Source organism: Trachypithecus francoisi, unplaced genomic scaffold (assembly GCF_009764315.1).
Source record: "Trachypithecus francoisi isolate TF-2019V2 unplaced genomic scaffold, Tfra_2.0 Lachesis_group20, whole genome shotgun sequence".
Classification (NCBI taxonomy): domain Eukaryota; kingdom Metazoa; phylum Chordata; class Mammalia; order Primates; family Cercopithecidae; genus Trachypithecus; species Trachypithecus francoisi.
This window is the reverse complement of record NW_022681466.1, coordinates 236760-260975: the sequence shown is the minus strand read 5'-3', so window position 1 is coordinate 260975 and position 24216 is coordinate 236760. Positions and strand designations below refer to the sequence as shown.

At 35.3% G+C, this 24216-nt stretch overlaps 1 protein-coding gene across 5 annotated transcripts in view; it reads left to right on the top strand.

Annotated features, from left to right (window-relative positions):
• The window catches only part of ABCA8 (ATP binding cassette subfamily A member 8), a 79456-nt gene that overhangs the window by 40983 nt on the left and 14257 nt on the right, over positions 1-24216 (top strand). For all 5 annotated transcript variants that reach the window (XR_004430393.1, XM_033181970.1, XM_033181968.1 and 2 more), the window contains 9 exons: positions 2384-2523; positions 4074-4193; positions 6735-6933; positions 7354-7520; positions 15403-15536; positions 16101-16238; positions 18392-18499; positions 22289-22459; positions 22665-22778. Coding sequence is in view for 4 of the 5 variants with exons in the window: in XM_033181970.1 (XP_033037861.1) it covers positions 2384-2523; positions 4074-4193; positions 6735-6933; positions 7354-7520; positions 15403-15536; positions 16101-16238; positions 18392-18499; positions 22289-22459; positions 22665-22778 (1291 nt within the window). In the remaining variant the exon portion in view is untranslated. The remainder of the gene's footprint in view (positions 1-2383; positions 2524-4073; positions 4194-6734; positions 6934-7353; positions 7521-15402; positions 15537-16100; positions 16239-18391; positions 18500-22288; positions 22460-22664; positions 22779-24216) is intronic.

Sequence of the window (24216 nt, the reverse complement as noted above, 5' to 3'; positions counted from 1 at the left end):
GCCAGGGATAGGAAGTTATGTCAGCAATTCAAGCCTGTCTTTGCTATCCTCTCCAGTGCTTCTTTCCTTATATGATGTTAAAATCACTATGATTGCTCACCTGATTTTTTGTTCTTATGAAAGTGCTTCCTTGTGTAGACAGTTGTTCAATTTGGTGTTCCTGCAGAGGGGGGGATTTCTGGAGGGTTCTATCTGGCCATCTTGCTCTACTTCCCCTCCTAAATCTTCTATTGTTTAAAATAGAAGTGTTGTTACTTTTACTTTATGGATGAAATTACAAACTCCCTATGTTAAGAAGTGCTGGAACCAGAAATTGAACCTGAATATTTTTAATTTCTAAATCTAGTAGTCAAATCCATATTCTAAACTACTTTTTTATTACATGATTGGTCATTCTTGTAAATTTATACCATGTATACTTAAGAAAGAAAACAAACATATGATGACAAGACAAAGAAAATAGAATGACAGTTTCCTTAACTCATCTGCACTTGTTTAAGTCCTGGAAAGTTATTTGAAAAATGTCTCATGTAGAGTTTATTAATCTTTCACTTCTGTGTAATGTCCCAATTTTTTTTTAAATTTCTTATAGCACTTTGCTTGAATCTCTTCTTGGAAATTAACTAAATGATCTGAAATTCGGTGTTTTCACCTACAAAGTGAGAGTAGCAATTCCTACTTACAAGTAAAGGTTATAGAAAAATAAATAAGAGACTGCCTGGCACATTGCATGGAAACATAACATGTTCTCAAAATAAAAAGTGCTAGTCAAGATCCCTGCCCAATTTGCGAGTCCCCTTCATGGACTCCTATTTGTGCAATTGCCTTATTTTCTTCTAATCAAAGGGTCAACAAACTATAGCTCATGAGCCACATCCAGCCTACTTCCTCTTGCTGTAAATATAGTTTGGTTGGAACCCAGTCATGCCCATTCTTTTACATACTGCTCTGGCTGCCTCCACATTACAACAGCGGAGTGGAAGAGTTTCAACAGAGTCCTAATAGTCTATAAAGCCTAGAAAATGTACTATCTAGTACACATTTTACAGAAAAAGTTTTATAACCTCCCCTTTCAAGCTGTAAGCTCCTCAAGGAATGACTTTCTGCATGATTCATTCATTCCCCCCTAGCACTCAGCACAAGTTCTACAAGTGGCCAAGGAATATTTCTTAAATTGTTTTCATTTCAGGCGTCAGCATCATGGAAAACAACTACGACATTTTTTGCTTCATTCCTTTAGTGGATTTCACTACTGCTAAAAAAATAGCATATATTCTTTTACGTTCATACATGCCTTATGTGTCAGTGGAATAATTTTTGACATGCATTTGGTCAAATAAAATTGCTATCATTTTTAAGGGCTAAGTATAAACATTGCTATTATTCAGTTGTTAGAATAACCCTAGATGCTAGGAATCATTATTCCAGTTTTCTAATAAAGTAACTGTTTAGGTAAGTTAAATAACACATTCCAAATGCCAAAATTATATTTCAAAGCCAAGTCACTACTGATATTTTGCCCACTGTATACTTTATAACCTTAATTAATAGATTATTGTGTTTGTCTGTTTCTCTATAATGAAGAAATAGCTGTGGTGTTTTTCAATGGATAAACTGATTTTCTCAATGATTCTTTGTCCTTATTCAAAGTTCTGGGCTTAGCATTACAAGAAAAGCAAACCCATATTCATTCATTATTTGTTTCTGTCTATAATCCAGTTTCCTTCGTAGCACTACTACTATTGATAATTATTTTACTCATCTAGTTGTCTACATGTTTTCTTCCTGTCTCCCCCACTAGATAATCAACTCCATAAGAGCAGAATAATGCTGCTTTAGTCACTATTGTATCCTCAGCACTTAGTATGACGTTTGTCACATACTAAGAACTTAGTAAATTTGCACTGGATGTCTAAACTGAATAACTGAAACTGTTTGGCATCTATACTTATCACAAATCTCCTGTTCTTTTGAAGCAATACAACAATTCTATTTAGTCAACTTAAAACTGAACATCATCTGCTACGTTATCCATTTTGCATACTCCTGACCTTTGCTCTATTGCAACCCTGGTATTTCCGGTCTGTGACTACTCTCTCTTCAGAGGCTTGAATCAATATCAGAATTCTCTGGGCACCACCCCTGAGTAACCTCACCAGTAACTCTCATTAGCTCATTCTTTTCTTTTGTCCATCACATTTATATGATTTGGTTGGGTTTTTGTCCTCTTATTTCTTGGGTTTGTGTCCTCTTATTTCATGTTTGTCTGACCTATTTCTGGCATTAGATTTTAATTGATTTTCTTTGTCCTATAGAGACTAGTTAATTATTTTCTTGCTGTTAGAGACTATGTCAAACATATGTCTTTTTTTCTGAATGCCAGCTTGCAGTTAAATGAAGTATGTGTTGAGGAAAACATAACATCACTTGTTAAACAGCACATCCCTGATGCCAAATTATCAGCCAAAAGTGAAGGAAAACTTGTTTATACATTACCCTTAGAAAGAACAAATAAATTTCCAGGTAATGTATATGAACACTGTGAAATAAAATATGTAAATAATAGTCATCATCATCATAATTATTATTATTACAACTAACATTTATCAAGGTCTTACAGTATGCTCAGGTACTGAAACATAATCAAAAGAATAGTACAATAACTGAATTGTTTTCTGTATAGTGAGAAATAGAATTATATTCTCATAGTTGTATTGTAATGCATGGGCATTTTAGAGGGCTTCTTTTAGTCCTTCTTCCCAGTAGTGTGTAACATAGTATTCTAGTATTCATAAATGTACACAAACCCAAATGGTAGAAAACCTCTGGCTTACACACTACATTAAACAGCCCTGTGATGTGGCTATCTCTCTCAGTGAGAACTATGCAATAACTTTGGGTTTTTCAGGCTAATGCATAAAAACGTACTAATTACGTTTGTTGTTCAGGGAACCTGTTCCTTAACAATGGGGCACTATGAGGACCCGCATTAGTGGTTGAAACAATTAACCTTGCTGTATATGTGGTTAACAAAGACATATACATTCATTCAAATACACATTTTATGGTGACAACACAAGCATTCCTTAGAATCATCAGGTAAAGTGTTAAGCAAACTCTAATGAGCACTTTTTAACAGTCATTATAATTTAAAGAAAATTTGCAAACGTTTTAGGTAAAATGAAGAATGGCGCATATTAAATCTTACTTCTTTTCTACCTTTCTGTATGTGGCATTCTAGTCAGACAAAAAGCTTTTAACTTATCCTTTTGCCCAAGCAAGAGCTCGAGATCGAAGCCTCAGGACTTCTGTAATCACCCTAGCGTTAGAATTAGGTTTTAATTTAAGCTTGATTTAACCACTATAGTTCAAATCCGTGCGGGCTGGGGTACTGTTCATTGCTTCATGAACAATGACGGATGCATAGGTATATTTTGATGAACGAACTAAAGAATGAATAGATATAAAATTGCTAGAGGAAATAACCACTGTCACAATTCCAGGAAAATTCCCCGATTCAATTCCACATTCTCTGCCTGTTAGGTCTTGTGATTTTTTTTCTTCCATTGTTAGAAAACTTTTAAATGGTTTATATTCTATGACTTCTCTTTAACAAATATTTTCTAAACTACAGAAGGTTCTGCACCATCCAATTAATTCTCAAAAAATTAATTCCTTTCCTTTTGTCAGTTACAGCATGAATGGCTCCCGTTTATATCTATTTTCTAGAAAAGACTCTTCAATTAATTAGGCTTAGAGTTGAAAAACCCAGAGTTTCACAGTTAATTAAATTTTAAAAAGAAGTCAGAAAAGGCTAAGATTAAACTTTACTAGAAATGCAAATGAATGTAAGTTAATATTGATATAGAAATATATGGATTGTAACACATGATGTACAATAGAAATATATAGAATTTGCAGAATAAGCTGATCTATTATGAAATGCTAATTTTCAAATGTCTTTGACATATCACAAGTATAATTTCATAGATTTGTGCTTATTAGTTTGAAAAATTGTCTTCAGTTCACTTGTGATTCTTGTTTTAATTCACCGCTGTGTATGTATTCCTTAGAACTTTACAAGGATCTTGATAGTTATCCTGACCTAGGAATTGAGAATTATGGTGTTTCCATGACAACTTTGAATGAAGTCTTCCTGAAGCTAGAAGGAAAATCAACAATCAATGAATCGGGTAAATAAAATGCATGAAAATTACTATGTAAAAGCATATGTTTCAAGAGCACACTGTTTCAAAGATGGATTACAAAATGTGAGGTTCATGATTAAGGCTCTTCTTAGACAAGCTTGTGGAAAAGTGAAGCACATCCTTGTCAACATTGCCTTGTAGTTAAAAATAATCCATTTTCCTACATCCAAGGCTCACTGCACTCATATGAGCCCTAGGCTTCTAAGGGCAACTTCAGATAGAACATTTATTCTAAATCATAAATTTATATAAAACATGAACCCACAGATCTAAAACACTTAAGAGCCCCAAACAATACTTTAAAAATGAAACTATTAAATTCCTGTAGGCCAAAGATAAAGAACAAAGTCTTAATTAGACATATTGTACTTTTCCACAGATCTCAGATTCTCTGGTGTCAGGTTTTTCTTTTTTTTCTTTATGTTAGAAATTGGGAAATATCTATCTACCTATTTTCGAGGTCACAAATAACTTATTCTCTTGTGTTCAGACTGTTTTAAAGCTGAACCAAATAAACTCTCTATTTCTGATACTGTACTTTTACATTCTAACATTTTCATTTGTTCTTTAAATGTTAGAGCTTCAGTTCTTTACTGTTTCTCATCTGCTCCCAATAGTGTCCATATTTTCCAGTAGATCTTATAACATATTTATCACAGTTATTTTTAAACTCGTGTATTTTAATTCTAACATGTGGGCCATGTGACTAATGACCCTTATCAGTAACTGACTCTGATGTTTTTTCCTCTTCCCTGGGGGTTATATTTCCCTGCTTCTTCATATGTCTTGAAATTTGTATTTTATCATAGACATTACTTTAACAAAACAGAAACGCTGAGGTAAACAGTGGCTAGAAAATGGCATGACTCTTCCTCTGCAAGGCTGCTGATGTGGATGGCAGAACTCATCTAATTTGTATTTGGCAAGTATCTGAGCTTTAGCACAGGTTTTATTAGATTCAGCCCACTTCCAGCTTCGAATGTTTTAAAGGTAGAATCAGGTCTTTCCCTTAGACATGACTTTGAATTATAGCACTGGAAAAATTCTATATATTTCTCTATAGTCCTGCTATCAAATATCTCGGTAACGATTAATCTCACTGATTTTCAGCCTGCCATCACTTTTTGTTTATTTATTTGTTAGTATATATGTCTCCACTCTCTCATTCAGTGACTGGACCCTAGTGGACTAATGTATTCCACAAAAGGAAAGACCCATGAACCCTGATGATGTCGTGCTCAAGACACTATGCAGCTTCTTGTGTTTCTCTCTCCATTTTTCTCAGTATCTGCCCCCAGCTACTGGTGTACTGTTTCTATGCACTTAGAAAAGGCTCCATGAAAAAAAGTTGGTAGATGCTGTAAACTCGTTTTGTGACTTAGGTACCGCATGATTCTAGTCAGTTATTTTAGCCCACATATAACCATAGAATTTGTTTGTTCTGGGCTGTTTTCATTTAGCCTACCTATGGTGGTTTTCTCCTTTTTCTGCCATTTCCCTAAAGATGAAAGCTTCCACAGGAATCTTCTCCCCCTAAAAATGTTTCCTTCCTTTGTACATGTTAGATTTCTTAGCTTTCTTTGTGCTCTCGCCCATCTGATGGATTAAAAATAACTAATATTTATTCCCTTGGTAAGACAGGTGACAGTCTTTTGCAACTAATGAGAAGCAGAATATCCCTGAATAATAATAATAATTATATTATATAATAATAATTATTATTATTATTCAGGGATATTATTATTATTATTATTATTATTATTTTGAGACGGAGTCTCGCTCTGTTGCCCAGCCTGGAGTGCAGTGGCACAATCTCGGCTCACTGCAAGCTCTACTCCCTGGTTCACGCCATTCTCTTGCCTCAGCCTCCCAAGTAGCTGGCACTATAGGCGCCCGCCAACACGCCCAGCTACTTTTTTTAATAGACTTTTGACCACTGTCTTAAGATCCTTATATCTTCCTTCACAGTGTGTTGTTGTGTCCTGTCATTGTACTTATACATTTACGGGTGTGTGTTTTTTGAGGTTTGATATTAGGATTATTTTAGCATTATACGATGGACAGTATCCTGGGTATCCAGAGATTACAGGGAACACACAAAAGAATGCAGTCTCAGAAACTATTCAAAACTGAATTGTTTTGAAATATCTGCAGTAACAATGTAGAGCTAACTCCCAGTCTGTAGCTTGCCATTTACAGTTTACTCCCTGTTCAGACCATGTCAATTTGTAGCTTAATTGAACATGTAAGATATTTGTTTCCTTTACTAATTTTCCAAGTCATTCCTAAGCACTGTGAAGACCTTGCCTATTTATCTTGACCTTAAATTACCTAAGGTCTCCTTTCTATCCCTTTTGTTCAAGAAATAAATATTTCATCTATTTCTCTATTTTAAGGCAATAACCAGCAAAACCACATTATACCTATAGTAACGCAGAAGAGCCTAATCATGATATCCTTACCAGAGCAAATCCCTATAGTAAGCCATATAAAGTATGCATGAGTTGCTTATTTTATGTTTTGCAGACATTGCTATTTTGGGAGAAGTACAAGTGGAAAAAGCTGACGACACTGAAAGGCTTGTTGAGATGGAACAAGTCCTCTCTTCACTTAACAAGATGAGAAAGACAATAGGTGGTGTGGCTCTCTGGCGACAGCAAATCTGCGCAATTGCAAGAGTTCGCTTGTTAAAGTTGAAGTATGAAAGAAAAGCTCTTTTAGCACTGTAAGTATCAGAGTTGCCATAGGTTTTTTATTTAAGTCAATGCATTAAAAAGCAAATCTAAGGTATAAAGGCAAGCGAAAAAACACAAAAATATGGTGAATCAGACAGCAGACAGGGAAAGCATCACAGTGGAAGCACAGGAGAGAGGTAGAATCTTGACATCCAAAGGACAAATATCTCATGAATTTTAATGGGATATTCAATGGCCAGAAAGCGACAGGGGAAATGAACAAAGGACAAATCTATGGTTTGTCACCTTGAATTTGGAGGTAGCAAAAGGACAAAATGCTCAATCAATGTGACAGTTAATTGTGTGTTTAATTTTTATAATTTCTTTATCCCATTACATTATAAACTGCTCAGAGAGTGTTCGATTAGGAAATGACATTGCATTCACGTTGGCAATTTTCTTTCGTGTAGGCTATTAATTCTAATGGCTGGATTTTGCCCTCTTCTTGTGGAGTATACCATGGTGAATATCTATCACAACAGCTACACCCGGGAACTTTCTCCTCATTTGTATTTCCTTGCTCCTGGACAACAACCACGTGATCCTCTCACTCAGTTACTGATCATCAATAAAACAGGTAAAATGGTGGATACTTGATTTCCAAATACATTTACTGTTCAGATCAGTACTTAGAAAACATAATCATGAGAGAGAAAATAGCTTTTCACTTATTCAGCATGTGTTAAAACACAGTTTATGAAACTTAAAGGTAATACATACAGGCCCCCAAAGAAGCAGGAATTAGATATTTTCTAAAGGAGGAACATCTGGTGGCAACTTGCGAAATGAAAGAGTTTGTACCAAAATAGTATTTTTAACAGGTTCATTAAGATATACTTCACATGCCATACAATTTATCCATTGAAAATGCACAATTCCATGGTTTTTAGTGTATTCACAGAATTGTGAAACCATCACTACAATCCATTTTAGAATATTTTCATCACCCCATAAAGAAACCCCATACTGAATAGCAATTACTCCCATGTAGTCTTCCCCCCAGTCCTAAACAATCACAAATTTACATTCTGTTTCTATTGATTTGTCTATTCTGAACATGTAATATCGCTGGACTCATACAATATCTGATATTTGATGACTGACTTCTTTCACTTAGCATATTTTCAAAGTTGATCTGTGTTGTAACATTTATCTATGTGTTAATACTTCATTTTTATTGTTGAGTAATATTTTATCGATGGTTATACCACAATTTATTTATCATTCATCAGCAGATGGATATATTTTTCCCAATAATTGGATATTATGAAAAATGCTGCTATGAATGTTCATGTACAAGTTTCTGTTTGAACATATGTTTTCATTTCTCTGGGGTGTAATCCTAAAAGTAGAATTGTTGGGTCACGTGGTAACTATGTTTACCCTTTGAAGGACCTGCCAAACTGTTTTTCAAAGTGACTGTACCACTTTATTTTCACTTTTTTTTTTTTTCTTTTGAGATGGAGTATCACTCTGTGGCCAGGCTGGAGTGCAGTGGCATAATTTTGGCTCACTGCAACCTCCGCCTCCCAGATTCAAGTGATTCTCCTGCCTCAGCCTCCCGAGTAGCTGGGACTACAGGAGCGTGCCACCACACCCAGCTAATTTTTTTTTTTGTATTTTTGGTAGAGACGGGGTTTCACCATGTTGGCCAGGAAGGTCTCTATCTGTTGACCTCGTGATCTGCCCACCTCAGTCTCCCAACGTGTTGGGATTATAGGTGTGAGCCATTGCGCCTGGCCCCACACCAGCAATTTTTGAGGATTCCAAGTTTCTCTGCATATGTTTGCCAACACCTGTTTTTTGTTTTTTCTATTACATGCAACATAGTGTATGTCAAGTGGTATCTTGTGATTTTGATTTGTGTTTTGCTAATGGCCAGTAATGTTGAGTATCTTTTCGTGTGATAACTGATCAATTGTACATCTTCTTTGTAGAAATGTCTGTTTTCTTTTTTAAAAATGGATTGTATTTTTTATTGAATTCTAAGTGTTATTTCTATATTCTAGATAAAATTCTTCTATCAGATACCATAGGTCCTCATATTCAGATTCTGTATCTAAGAATTTGCCTATTCACTGAAATTTATTGCTAACCCCCAACTACATATCTGTTGCACTTTCATGATATTTACAGATATGCTCGGAGAAGTGAACATTTTTAGTCACCTGATGTACGCATTTTCAACTGAGATTGAACAAAATGACACTGCTTTCTTGTTTTAGCTCTCGTACTAGAAACAAATGCTTTTTTGCAACCTCTTTCATGCTACATTTTTCACATTTTTGTGTGGTTTTTTCTGTGGTGATTTTGCTGTTTAAAATGACACAAAGAATAGTGCTGAAGTGACTTCTTGCATTTAGAAACATGTGACATGTCTTTTTCTAGTTTTTTTTTGTCTGTTTTCATTATGAACAGATGTTGGATTTGTCAAATGTTTCCTCTGTGTCTACTGAGATGGTCATATGGGTTTTATACCACGTTATTTTCAGACATTAAACCAACCTTGCATTTATAGGATAGATTCTACTTGGTCGTGGTGTATAATCCTTTCCATTTTCTCCCGGATTTGGTTTTCTAGGGTTTTGTTGATAACATTTTCCATCTCTATTCATAAGGGATATTGGTCTGTAGTTTTATTTTATGCTAATGTCTTTAGATATCAGGGTAATATTTGCTGCGTATAATTAGTTGGCAAATGTTCCCTGCACTTCGTCTATTTTTTTTTTTTTTCTTTTTGAGACTTTGTGAAGGATTGACAATTCTTCCTTATTAGGTAGAAATGTACCAGTGTAGCTATCTTTTAATCTATAAGATTGGTGTTCATACCCTCTTTTTGTTCCTGATCTTAGTAATTTTCATGTTATTTTACTCTTTCTTGGTCATCCTAGCTAAGGGTTCATCAATTTTGTTGATGCTTTCAAAGAACCAACTTCTAGCTTAATTGTCTCTATTGTTTTTCTATTGTCTATGTCACTCATTTCCAAACCAATATTCTTGGTTTCATTTCTTTCTGTTTGCCTTGTGTTTAGCTTGTTCCTCTCTTTTTCAGTGTCTTTTTCAGTGCCTTCAGAAGTTTCGCTTACTGGTTTGAGATTTTTCTTCTTTTATTTAACATAGGTGTTTACAGCTATAAACTTCCCTCTAAGCTATGCTTTCGCTGCATAGCCTAAGTTTCGGTACATCATGTTTTAATTTTCATTTCTCCCAAAATATTTTCGAATTTCCTTTGTGATTTCTTTTCTGACTCATTGGTTATTTAGGAGAAGATTAGTTTCCAAAAATTTGTGATTTTCTAAGTTTTTGTTGTTGAAGTTTGAATTCATCCCCTGTGGTCAGATATCATAGTTTATAAAATTTCAACCTTTTTCAATATATTGAGGCTTGTTTGATGTCCTTGCCTTTATCTCATCTTGGAGAATGTTTCTTGTGCACTTGAGAAGAATATGCTTTCTGCTGTTGTGAGTGAAAATTTGTATATTTCACTCTTCAGTGCTATTTTGTATTTTGAGTCTCTGTTAAGTGCGTATATGTTTATAAATGTTATAACTTCCTGCTGTTTTGATCTTGTTTTGACCCCTGTATCGTTAGAAAATGTCTTTCATTATTTCTAGTAACATTTTTTGTTTTCATCTATTTTGTCCGATCTTAGAAGAGCCACTCCAGCTTTCCCATGGTCTTGTCTTGCATGATGTATTTTTGTTCCACCTTCTGCTTTCAATCTATTTGTATCAATGAAATTTAATATGTGTCTCCTGTAAATTTAATTTAATATGTGTCTCCTCAAACAGTATATAGTTGGACAGTGTTTTTAAATACAACCTAACAATCTATGCCTTTTGTGTGTATTATTTTATTCACAAACCATATTTTTACTAATAATGTAGGATTTATATCTGCCAGTTTATTGTTTGTTTTCTGAAAGTCTCATGTCTTTTTGTTCCTCTATTTCTTCTTTACTGTTTTCTTTGGCACTGAGTATTTTCTAGTTTAATGATTTAATTCTTTTAATGATTTTTTATTATATTTTTGAATTATGTTCTTGGGGTTGTTTTGGGGCCTAGAGTATACATCTTATTTTAATCTACTTAAAGTTTACACAAATTTAAGATTAATGTAACAAAGTCTACAAATATATACTTGCTGTCCTTCTCTCAGCTTCTTTAAAAGATATGAAATCATATCGAGTAATAATTGTACCAATGTATTGCTGGTTTTAAAACATTTAGATGTGTAATAATATGTGTAATAATAACATCAAAACAGGGAAGAGTGAATACAGCTATATAAGACGAAAGAGTCTTTAGCTCATTGAAATTAAGTTTATTTACCGTTTCTGGTTCCCTTCATTTGTTCCTGTGAGTTCATATTATCATCCTATGTGATGTCCTTACTCCAGTACAGCTAGGCTTCCACCTGCCTCCTTTGTGCCATTGTTTTCAAATATTTCACATGTCTATATTTTACAGCCTCAATGATAAAATTATATGATACTGCATTATACAATTGCTTTTAAAACGAGTTAATACAAGAGGGAAATACGCATTTGTACTACGATTATAAGTACATAGCTGTGTTTGCTGAACCTCTTTGGCATTTTCACTTGGATTCAAATTGCCATCTGGGGTTATTTGCTTTCAGTTTTAGGTATTTCTTATAAGGAAAGTCTGCTAGTAACAAATTCTTCATTTTTGTTTATCTAGGAAAAAAAGTTCTACCTTCACCATTTTTTATTCTTTATTATTTTTATTTTTATAGATTTAGAGGATAAAAGTGTGGTTTTGCTACATGGATATATTGTGTAGTGGTGAAGTCTGGGCTTTTAGTGTAACCATCACTCAAACAGTATACATCATACCTATTACCACCTACATCTTTGAAAGCTAGTTTTGCTGAATTTTTTTTTCAGCACTTTGAATATGTCATTTTACTGTGTTCTGGCTTCCTTTGTTTCTGATGAGAAATCAGCTGGGTTCTTATTGGTGTTTCCTGATACATCATTAAGGAAACATTTTCTTTGCCTTTGTCTTCACCGTTTTTACTCTAATGTGTCTGGATTTGGATCTTTTTGCATATATCCTACTTGGAGTTGGTTGAACTTCTTGGATGTATAAAGTTTTTAATCAAATTTTGTAAGTTTTCAGTCATTATTTCTTCAGTGGTTGTTTTTCTCTTCCTTTATCTCTCTCCTCTCCCTATGGTACTTCCATTGCATATGAAATAGTGTGATTAATAAAGTCCCATATTTTTCTGAGGTTCTGTTTTCTTTTGTTGTTGTTCTTCAGATTGCATAATCCCATCTAATCTGTCTTCCTGTCTGTAATTTACAGGTTTGTTGTCATTCTTTCTGCTGATCATTCAAATCTACTGTTGTGTTCCTTCAGTGAATTTTTCGTTTCAATTATTGTACCTTCAACTCCAGAATTTCGATTTGGTTCTTTATTATTTAAAAAAACTTTTTATTGGTATAGTCTATTTGATGAGACATTATCATCACACCTTTCTTCACTTCTCTAAACTTGCTTTCTTTTAGTTCTTTGAGCATACTTACAATACCTGCCTTGAAGTCTTTGTTTTTCAAGTTTGCTATCTCAGCCTTCCAAAGGCAGTTCTTGTTGCCCACCTTTTTCCTGTATAAGGGTGACACTTTCTTATTTTTTAGCATGTCTCATAATTTTGGTTGAAAACTGGACATTTAAAGTCATACATTGTAACAAACTTTGGATAATGGTCGCCAACTTGTCTTGAAGCTTGTTATTATTGTTTGCTCATTTCCCTTACTTTATACAACTCTGATGCTGTTCTTCAGAGGCATAGTTTCGGCCATGTGCATTGTTCCCCTGAGATGGCAATAGATTTGGCAGACCTTTCTTTGTCTCTTTCCCTGATCTCTCCATTAAACTGGCTAACTCCACTGGTATAACATTCAGTTGTTAGTCACCACCAGTAGCAAACTGATTGGCCTATTGTTTTCAAAAATGCCCACATGCATAAATTGCTCCACCGTTTGATCCAAGTACAGTAATTCCCTCTCATCGGAAACATGACAAGATCCCCAGCAGATGTCTGAAGCCATAGATAGTACCAAACCTAATGGCCATCCATGAGAACACGTTTCTGTTCAGGTTTTTTATCCACAAATGTATTGCCTTTTCCATCTTAGCTAAGCCCTTATCAGGCACTGTGGCTATAACTTTTGCAGTCTGAGGTGCAACAGCAAGACTAGTATGGATTTCTTTTTTCTTCTACACAATTTACAGAAGAGATTTGCTCTCAGAGTAGATCTTAACAAACTCAGCATACAATTTTTTTCCTTTCCTTATTAAGTCAACAACTTTCACCTTTCCACTTAAAGGAAGCAATATATGGCTTCTCTTTGACGTATTCAAATTGCCAGCATTACTCCTTTTGTGCTTTGGGGCCACTATTAAGTAAAATAAGGGTTAATTGAACACAAGCACTGTGATGTCTTGATAGTCGATCTGATAACAGAAGTGGCTACTAAGTTACTAATGAGTAGGTAGCATATGCAGTGTGGACACACAAGACAAGGGGCTGATTCACATCCTGCACAGGGCAGAGTGGACGATATGAGATTTCATCCATCTGATCAGAATGCCATGCAATTTAAAACTTACACAATGTTTATTTCTGGAATTTTTCATGTTGTATTTTACAGCTGCAGTGGACTAAAAGTAACTAAAACTGTAGAAAGTGAAACCATAGGCCGGGCGCGGTGGCTCAAGCCTGTAATCCCAGCACTTTGGGAGGCCGAGACGGGCGGATCACGAGGTCAGGAGATCGAGACCATCCTGGCTAACATGGTGAAACCCCGTCTCTACTAAAATATACAAAAAACTAGCCGGGCGAGGTGGCGGGTGCCTGTAGTCCCAGCTACTCGGGAGGCTGAGGCAGGAGAATGGCGTGAACCCGGGAGGCGGAGCTTGCAGTGAGCTGAGATCTGGCCACTGCCCTCCAGCCTGGGCGACAGAGCGAGACTCCGTCTCAAAAAAAAAAAAAAAAAAAAAGAAAGTGAAACCATGGATAAGGGAGCACTACTATAAATATGGGCTTGTTTGTAGGAAAAGTCTTCGAGACCAGTTATTGAGGTTTGTCCTCTCCACAGAAGGGCTCTTCTTAACTCTCTGTTTTGCTGCTCTCTCTAGTAAACTTTTAGCTGGTGTATGGTTTAACCGAGTGAATTGCAATCTCCTGTCAATTGCTTACCAACAAAATCTTGACGGTTTTTAGTGCACTCTTAGGCCTGAACTTCCCCAAACTCTGTTCCCACTAAAGTCAGTTTCTTGAGGGAGAGTCTCAGCACATACTGTTCTTATGGCTTGCCGCTGCTCCTGAAACAAGAATCTCACCATTGCTTCAGAGCTGGAAGCATGAATCATGCCTAATTCTCTTGTTGTGGAGCCCCTGATTTATGAGCAGGGTACTTGGCAGGGGGGGTGGCCTCTGGTCTTCTCAGCTTGCCTCTCCTGTCATGGAAACTCTGTCCTACATGTGAGATGGCACAAGGATGATTGTGTCCCGGTGTTTTTGGCCTCTTATTACTAGGGTAGAGCTTCCACTTTAGGATCAGGGAATGGGTGGAGGAAGAGAACTCCAGATCTCTTAGCCCCTCTTGCCTGGTATTGATCTTCTGCAACATAGATGTGGGGAAATGAGAAAAGTTGATGGGAAGCCCCTCCCATGAAGATACTATAGCCCTGAACTGGACTTGGGGAAGAAGGATCCCTGCGTGCTTGCCGACACCCTTTCAGAGTTAAGCTTCTGTTACACAGATCTGAGAAGGAAGTGGGGAGTGGAGGGATCAGGCTGTGGCTCAAATGCCACAATTTCTCAGTGTTCTTACTGAGATTTAATAAATTTTATTAAATAAGGGTGTCATTGTGTTCTGTATGCTCTTAGAACAATTTCAAAAGATTTTAATTCGTTGGTTTTTTAGGAATTTTTATAAGTTATCATTGTTTTCCTGGGGAGAAGGTCTACAGAGCTCCTCACATTGCTAGTCTACATGTTGTCTTCCTGCATCAAGAAAATTTTGAAAATTAATTCATAATCTAGCAGGAGTAAAATGACTTTTAGCGAATTTGGTGGTTAATCAATAGAAGTTATCTGTATCATTAAAGACTTATCGGTTATGGCCATTCATTGCAAGATTCTAGAAGGAAATCTATTTTGAAAGACATTTGGAACTAAAAAAACTTTCACATTAATAATAATCATAAGCAAATAAAAATATCATGAAGGAATTCCGTGAGAAATAAATAGATACTTTAATTCACATTAACAAGCATGTTATGTAGAAAATATCCTGATGGTCCATATTACTGCATCACCTAATGATATTAATTGTAATTTGACTACAATTTACAATTGTCAAAAAAGAGAACTTGACATTAATTTTTTTAGTTTTGTGATACCTAATATCTTTAACTACATCTTAGGGGCAAGCATTGATGACTTTATACATTCTGTGGAGCACCAGAACATAGCTTTAGAAGTGGATGCATTTGGAACTAGAAATGGCACAGATGACCCATCTTATAATGGAGCCATCACAGTGTGTGGTAGTGAAAAGGTATGCAGGTCTCTAATAATCTTTCTGAAAAATGTGAAAAGCTAACATAATATCAATATACTCAGGCCTCCAACTTAAGAAATAAAAATGAAAAGCAAATACTGTTTTCATTTATTACTTAGTGAATTGTATTCACTGGCATAAGTAATTCATATATCCATCATTGTCTACTGGCACAAACTATTAGCAAAATACATACTCTAGAATACCTACTATCAAGACCATATGTAAGTTCGAAAATTTCATGTTTCCCCTCAAAGATTTTATAATACATGTATTCCAAAACTTCTGTTTTGTTGTTAAACAATAAACACTGAACATATGATGCTAATCTCAAGCAAGACATCTGGTGTCCTAAATATCAGTTACATGATTTAGTTTTACTATATACATGTTTTGATTTACTTATACAGTGTTTGATTTTACTTACACAGTGTTTGGCTTTTTACTTTGGTTATTTGACACCATAAGAAAAGTATAACCTCTTAAATGTCAAATTTTGACTTTTTTAGAGAACAAAATGAAGATATTTGAGAACTTATATCCTTGCTTGTTATATTTTAGAATTACAGCTTTTCATTAGCATGCAATGCCAAAAGATTGAATTGCTTCCCAGTTCTTATGGACATTGTTAGTAATGGGCTACTTGGAATGGTTAAACCATCAGTACATATCCAAACTGAAAGAAGTACATTTTTGGAGGTAAGTATATATAATCGTACAATTCCTGACTTTCCTCTAACAGGAATCTCCCAGATCACCCTTTAAAGGGCTGGAATCTTGTTTTTATTGAGTAAACCACTGCATAATAAATTAACATTTGGACTCATTCTAGTTCTGTGACTTTGGAAAATCAATGCCTTTTCAGAGCTTCAATTTGTTTAAAGTAAAATAAAACGAACAAAACATTTTTCAAAGAGAATACGAAGCAATAAAAATGAAATCATACAGCACTGTGACCAGCACGAGAATAGTGAACAAATGAAACAAAGGAGAAAGAAAGGAAAGAACAAATGAAGGAAGGAAGGAAGGAAGGAAGGAAGGAAGGAAGGAAGGAGGGAAGGAGGGAAGGAGGGAAGGAGGGAAGGAAGGAAGGAAGGAAGGAAGGAAGGAAGGAAGGGGGAAGGAAGGAAAGAATAAAGGAAGGAAGGGGCTTTATTATTACTTTTAGAAATTTTACAAAAGAAATTCATGACAAAGTTCAGGCTAGAATTGCAGACTGTCTACATCAGAATTACTGCAGATTCCTGTCAAAAATATTAATTCCCCTGGCCTACTCCAAACCAATCAAACCACTTTTCCTCATGGGCGTGGTGAGAGGAGGGAATCTATTTTTTAAAAAAAGTCCAAGTAATCGAAATGTATACAGCCCTTTAAGTTTAGAACCAGAATAACTATCACAGTTCGTAATGATTCCTTTTTAGTTATTGTATACATACATTTCTCCCTTTCAGAGAGTTCTTTGAACACAAAGATCATGTATTTTTAACATCTTTCAATTTTCTGGTTTCTGAGAGCAGTATATAATAATTGGGCAAATTGCCTCAGACTTCTATCTATCAAGATATCCTGTTTCAACTAGAGTTAATTAGATACGAACCAGCTCAGCTGACTTTGTATTTATGTGCCTGATATAGTCACTTTAACCAATATCCCCAGCAACTCATTTTATTCTCTATTCTACTTTACCTGCTCATTGCCCCCAAAGTCAGAGTTTCCCAGAGTTTCAGAACTTGCTTCTATCCTGCCCAAAGTTCAAGAATCGCTTGAACCTGGGATGCGGAGGTTGCAGTGAGCTGAGATTGCGTCACTGCACTCCAGCCTGGGCAACAGACCAAGACTCCATCTCAAAAAATAAATTAATTAACTAATTTAAAAATAAAATAAAAGGCAAATCACAGGCTGGGAGAAAAATATTCACAATACTTATATATGTGACAAGATTTGTATCAAGAATATGTAAAGAACTCTCATGCCTCTGTAATAGAGGATAACTTGATTTTTTTAAACAGACAAAGTATTTGCATATTTGTATATATACCATTTGTGTATATATACTTAGTAGTTCAGCCACTAAGTATTAAACCTACCCAGTACTCAGGACGTTCTGGAAGCAACCAGACAATAAGCTGTAATCTTACCATCTATGGTTAGCAAGTGTCTTTCTGGTGACCAAGCTGAAGACCACCAGGCTCTGGTTAGAACTTTCTTCAGTGATGTGTTTAATCAAAGAAGCAACTATGTGAATCATGAAAATAGCATGGGACTGGCTTTCAAGAGAGTTTGTGGTCTTTTGTCCTTAAAGATTGTTACAAACAGGAGCAACAACAGATGGAACTAGGGCAAAGGTTTTCTTGGTGTTTTCGCTCTCCCTTCTAGTTTTTCATCTCTACTTTTGCATCTTCAACCAATATTTATCAGGTCTCATGATGTACCTTAAAAACTAGCTTATTATCACTGTAGCCATAAAATGTCAGATATTTTTTGAGTTCAAGCTGCCACATTTGAGATAAAGATCAGCTAAGAAATTGAATGTGTCAACTGTGAATTATAATTTATTATTTAGCACCAAAATACATTTTAGAATCATAAGGCAAGAAAAGAGAAAAATCTTGCTCTTATTATTTTCCAAATGTTATCAGTGCATTCATTTTCTTCAGTCACTTATCTGTAAATTTGAGTATAAAGCCAAAAGTTAAGTGTCCAAACTGGAAGGATAATGAAAGAGTCTGAGAATCTCAAAAGGGACCTAAGGCAGAATTACATAAACTTAGTCTAAAATTTTAAAAATGTATTCCAGAAAATGATCTTTAAATTTCTTCATTCAGCTCATTTGTATTCTTTGGATTTTTCAGAATGGACAGGACAATCCAATCGGATTCCTGGCATATATCATGTTCTGGCTGGTTTTAACATCGAGTTGCCCACCTTACATTGCCATGAGCAGCATCGATGATTATAAGGTAATAATGAGTAATTGCAACTTCCATTATTTTGCATAGTCAGAAGCAGAAGGTAATTTTACAAGATTTTTCATAAGAATATTTATATATGCTTAACTGAGCAGCCAATTCAGACATAAATTCTAAGGTATAAAAATAAAAGAAAGTTTTATAAGTTGACATATATATATAAATAGGTAATAGAGAATTATTCTGAACTTTATCTGGATATGCCAACAAACTAGAATAGACAAACCAACTTTGAAAAAAAAGCAAAGCTGGAAAATATGCTTCTGATTTCAAGGCTCACTACAAACTTGTAGTAATTAAGAATGTGTTGTATTAATTAAGAATAATTATGTAGATATTTTAAATGAAATAGACATTTCAGAAATAAGCCCACACATATATCAATTGATTGTCAATAAAATTACCAAATAACTTAAATGGGGGTAAGATTAGACTTTTCAGCAAACTGTGGTGGAACAAGTCGATATCATTCTGAAAAAAAAAAAGTTCTTAACGTCCGTGACACCATGCACAAAATTAATTTGAAATGAATCACAGATCTTGTGATAGGCAATATTTTTCAGATAGGGAAGAAGAAGCCTTTTTAAAAAGATAACTTGAACTTCATCAAAGTTAAAAGCTTCTGCTCTTGTAAAACACTAATAAATAATAAAAGGCAGCTGAGCTTGGTGGCTCACGCCTATAATCTCAGCACTTTGGGAAGCCGAGGTGGGCAGATCACCTGAGGTCAGGAGTTTGACATCAACCTGGCCGACATGGCGAAAACCCGTCTCTACTAAAAATACAAAAATTAGCTGGAAGTGGTGGTGCATGCCTGTAATCCCAGCTACTTAGGAGGCCGAGGCAGGAGAATCGCTTGAACCTGGGATGTGGAGGTTGCAGTGAGCTGAGATTGTGCCACTGCACTCCAGCCTGGGCAACAGACCGAGACTCCATCTCAAAAAATAAATTAATTAATTAATTTAAAAATAAAATAAAATAAAAGGCAAACCACGGACTGGGAGAAAAATATTCACAATACTTATATATGTGACAAAGATTTGTATCAAGAATATGTAAAGAACTCTCATTCCTCTGTAATAGAGGATAGCCTGATTTTTTAAATGGACAAAGTATTTGTGTATATACTTTACCAAAGAAGATGTACAGATGGAAAATACTCCCATGAAAAGATGGTTAATGTCACGAGTAATCAGGAAAATAGCCTCAATGAGATAGCTCTACACACTCAATAAAACGAATAATGTTAGAATGACCAACAATATCAAGAGTTTATGAAGATGTGGAGAAATCGGACCTCTCATGCACTGTGGGAGGGATTGTAAATTGGACAATCACTTTGCAAAATAATTTGGCTGTTTCTTATAAAGTTAAAAATATACTCATTCTTATGACCTAGCAATTCTTCTCCTAAGTATTTACTCAAAAGAAGAGAAAACATCTTTCCACGTAAACACTTGAGCATTAACGTTCTGAACAGCGTTAGTCATAACAGCCAACAACTCGAAAAGACCCAAGTGTCCCCCAAGCAGTGAACTGATAAACAAATTCTGATATAGCCATACAATGGAACACTATTCAGCAGTAAAACAGAAGGAACAACTAATAAATGCACCAACACAGGTGAGTCTCAGAACCATTACACTGAGGGAATGATAACCACAAATAATTAGGTACTTTTAATTAGGATGATTTACTTTATAAAAAATTCTTAGAAAGGTAAAATTAATCTGTAGTGACAGAAGGCAGGCTCGGGGTGTGGGAGGTCACCTGTAACCAGTGGTAAAGGCTATTGACTGCAAGGGATCATGGGAAACTTCAGGGGTTGTTCTACACCTTGCCTATGACGGTGGTACAGAAACATATGCATTCATCAGACCTCATTCAACTATGTACTTAATATGGGTACTTTTTCTTGTTTGAGAATTACACCCCCCAAAATTAAAAAGAGATTGTTGAAATAAAAGGAAATGATATTTTTGGAAATGCGAGAACTTGAAAAGATAAGAGAAAATTTCAATATTGAACTGACAACTTACAAATGTTTATTTACAGACACTCATTAATCCAAATGAATCTATAATGCGTTCACAAATTACCTGAGCATCTTGTTTAAAAGATGATTCTGATTCAGTAGTTCTGCAGTGGAGCCAGATTTTGAGTGGCAATCATAGGCGGTGAATTTATATGATTAATCAACCCAGGCCAACTCCCATTTTTGTGACTTCATGAAAAAAATCTATGAAAACTTGTGTAAGCATCTCCACTGTGTCATCTTCGTCTGTTTCATTTTCTCTGTCTCTCTAGTGCCCACAAAAAGAGCATACGATTTATGTAATGTTCCCTTTTCATGTGGAACATGCAGGAATCTCAAGAAATTCTATTTACTAGTACGATGTAACTATAAGTCATTCTGGTGTTAATCCAAACTTTAAAACTTCCTCCATAGGAAACATGAACTATTTCTTTGGCTTCTGTGATGCCACAATTTCACCATGTTTATCCTAAGACTGTCCATTGTTTGTCTCCTTTGGAGATCCTCATTCCTCTATGTAATCTCTAAATTTCGGAAATCCTCAGATATTGGCCCTTGGCTGTCTTCTCATGTTAGATATCATTCTGTCTTAGGCAAACCCATCTAACTCTATGGCTTCGAATCCCCTCTACCAGCTGGTCAGTCCCAGATCTGACTCTACCCCCATCTCTAATTGTCTCTAATTTGACCTCCAATGTTGATACAAACTCCGTTCTCAGCATTTCCACTGTAGGCAACACAGATGTCTCAAGTTTCAAGCTTTCAAAACTGAACGGAATGTAGAGCTACTTGAATGTATTTCCCCCCGGCTACTTTCTCCATAAATAGCAGCACCACGTGCTCAGTCATTTCCTAAAGATCCCCAAATCATCCTTAATTCTTCTCTTGCCTCCACTCATGTGTTGAGTCAATCATCAATTCTTTACCAGTTCAACTACCTGCATAGACCTGTGTCTGATGTAGGCAGGCTCTGATATGAATCTTTAGGTCAAATTATGTCTCAGGCAGGAGCATCATTCAGCTCATCAAAGCCCATCAACAAATGAATTTAAGTATTTTTTAAAAGAAAAAAATTCACAACTGTTAGAATAGTTTAATGTATAAACCTATTGATTATACTGAAAACCACATCGCTTCATAAGTAGTTTTAAAATATGCAATTTAGTATGTTTATTTAGAGAATGACAAATAATGTAAAATACATTTACATTTATAAATGTATTTATATTTATGTAGATACACATAAATATTTGAATGAGTGGTAAATATTTGAATGTGGACTATGGCAGAACAACCCAATTTCTTTTATTCCAATTAAAGGATAAAGCAATTATGTGTGTCTGTGTGTGTGTGTGTGTGTGTGTGTGTGTGAAGGAGAGACAAGAGAGGGAGAGAGAAATCACTATGATGAGAATGTAGTTGTTTAAGGGGATAAACTGTTCATCCCATTCACCCCATCCCCCTGTAAGGCATTAAATCACTATTTTATTTGCTGCAGTGTTCAATGCTTTGATTATTCTAAGGTCTTCTTTTACATATTTCTACCAGGTGTGTGATGAACATCAGTGTAGTTCATTAAAGCAGCAGACTGGTTATTTATGTTTGTAACTATCCACATCCCTTAGTCCAGATTACATTTGTAGACATAATCTAGAATTGTTACAAATAAAGATTTTGCTTGAATAGTTCCTTAATCCACATTTTCTTAAGCCACAAATTTTGTATCTTTGCTGTCTGCTAATTAGAACAGAGCTCGGTCCCAGCTACGGATTTCAGGACTCTCCCCTTCTGCTTACTGGTTTGGGCAGGCGCTAGTGGATGTTTCCCTGTACTTCTTGGTCTTCGTTTTTATATATTTAATGAGCTACATTTCAAACCTTGAAGACATGCTGCTTACAATAATACATATTTTTCAAGTAAGTGACAATATTCAAGTAAGTGACAATATTCACAATATCACTGTGTGATTTAATTTGAAAATTTGAAATATTTCTATCAATATTTATATGGTCATAAATTAAAGAACTATAAAATCCCGGGCTATGACAATGTTTTGAATCTCAAATGTTTTCCTTGATTGCGTTTGTGTTTAACTAAGCTTCACATTCCTGTTGATTTTAGATCCCATGCGCTGTCGGTTATTCCTTTTCCCTTATCTTCATGACATACGTGATCTCCTTCATCTTTCACAAGGGGAGAAAAAATAGTGGCATTTGGTCATTTTGTTTCTATGTCGTAAGTATGTTTATTGTGGATGTATACTGTATATGTTTAATATAAAATTCTAAGCTAATCCTTTAAATTTTGCCCTCTGTAGGATGATAATATTATGGTCTATAATAAACACAAGAGTACAAATTCATTTACTGGCATGGTTAAAACTAGAAATTGCTTCACCAAACTCCCTAATGAGAATTAATTCCATAAAGCCTCCCTTCTTTTGTCTAAATTAGGAGGAAAATTGTGTATAATTTAAGAGTATCTGTTCTAATTTCCTATGATTTCAGGATGCCAAAAAGTAAATTACTAATTCAATAAATAATTGTTGACTTCTACAGTGTGTCTAAGTTAAGACTGATAATGGGAGGAAAGAGATGAAATGGACAGTTTCAATCCTGAAAGAGCTCCCAAAAGATAAACAGATGAGTAAGCAGCCGCTTATTAAACCAGTCATGAGTTATTTTCCATCTTAAGAGTCTATTATACAACTGAATAATAAAGAGGTCCATGAAAAACAGAGATTCATTTATGAAAATGAAAGTAGAGATTTCGTTTAAAAGGTGAAATCTGAAAAAGAGTAAAATTTCAGCTGAGAGAAGTATGAGGCACAAATAGAAATAATGAACAGAAACCTAGCAGAGGAAAAGCCCATGCTGATCCTACGAACTGGTAATAATCTCACCTAAATATAGACAAAAAACAAGGTGCACAATGGCCTTGGTCCTGGTTATGGCAAAAAATAAAATCTTGGCTGCCCTTAAATGATGTGCTGAAGAATTTAAAAGCTCATAGTGCAGAACAGAAATAGGATTAGAGATAAACTTGCAGGAAGAATACTTTGATAGCCATAAAGGTGATGGTTTGCACGCAAAAACGTTTAAGTAGTCATTGCAGTGTATTAGAAGGTAAAATATGAGGGGCTTCCAGTGTACCTATCACTTCCTGTTATCCCTAAATTTTCTATTTTAGTACTTCTGCTTAAGCCATTCCATGTCGTTAAATACTTTTATTTCCCCATTGGTATAGTTACCAAAAGTCTTACCTTTTATTTTTGTTGTTTTATTCCTGTTAGATATCAATTTCAATTTTTTTCTTTGATTTTTGCTCATCTACTTTTATTTTTTAAAGTTTATCTACTTTAATTAAAATAGTATATGTATGGGTGCTGGGTGTGCCTTATACCTGTAACCCTAGCACTTTGGAAGGCCTAGGTCAGTGGATCACTTGAGCCCAAGAGTTCCAGACCAGCCTGAGCAACATGGTGAAACCCCGTCTCTACTAAAAATACAAAAATATTAGCTGGGTGTGTTGGCATGCACCTGTAGTACCAGCTCTCTGGGAGTCTGAGGGAGGAAGATCACTTGAGCCCAGGAGTTTGAAGTTGCAGTGAGCCATGATCACACTACTGCACTTCTACCTGGGCAACAGAGCAAGACTCCATCAAAAAAAAAAA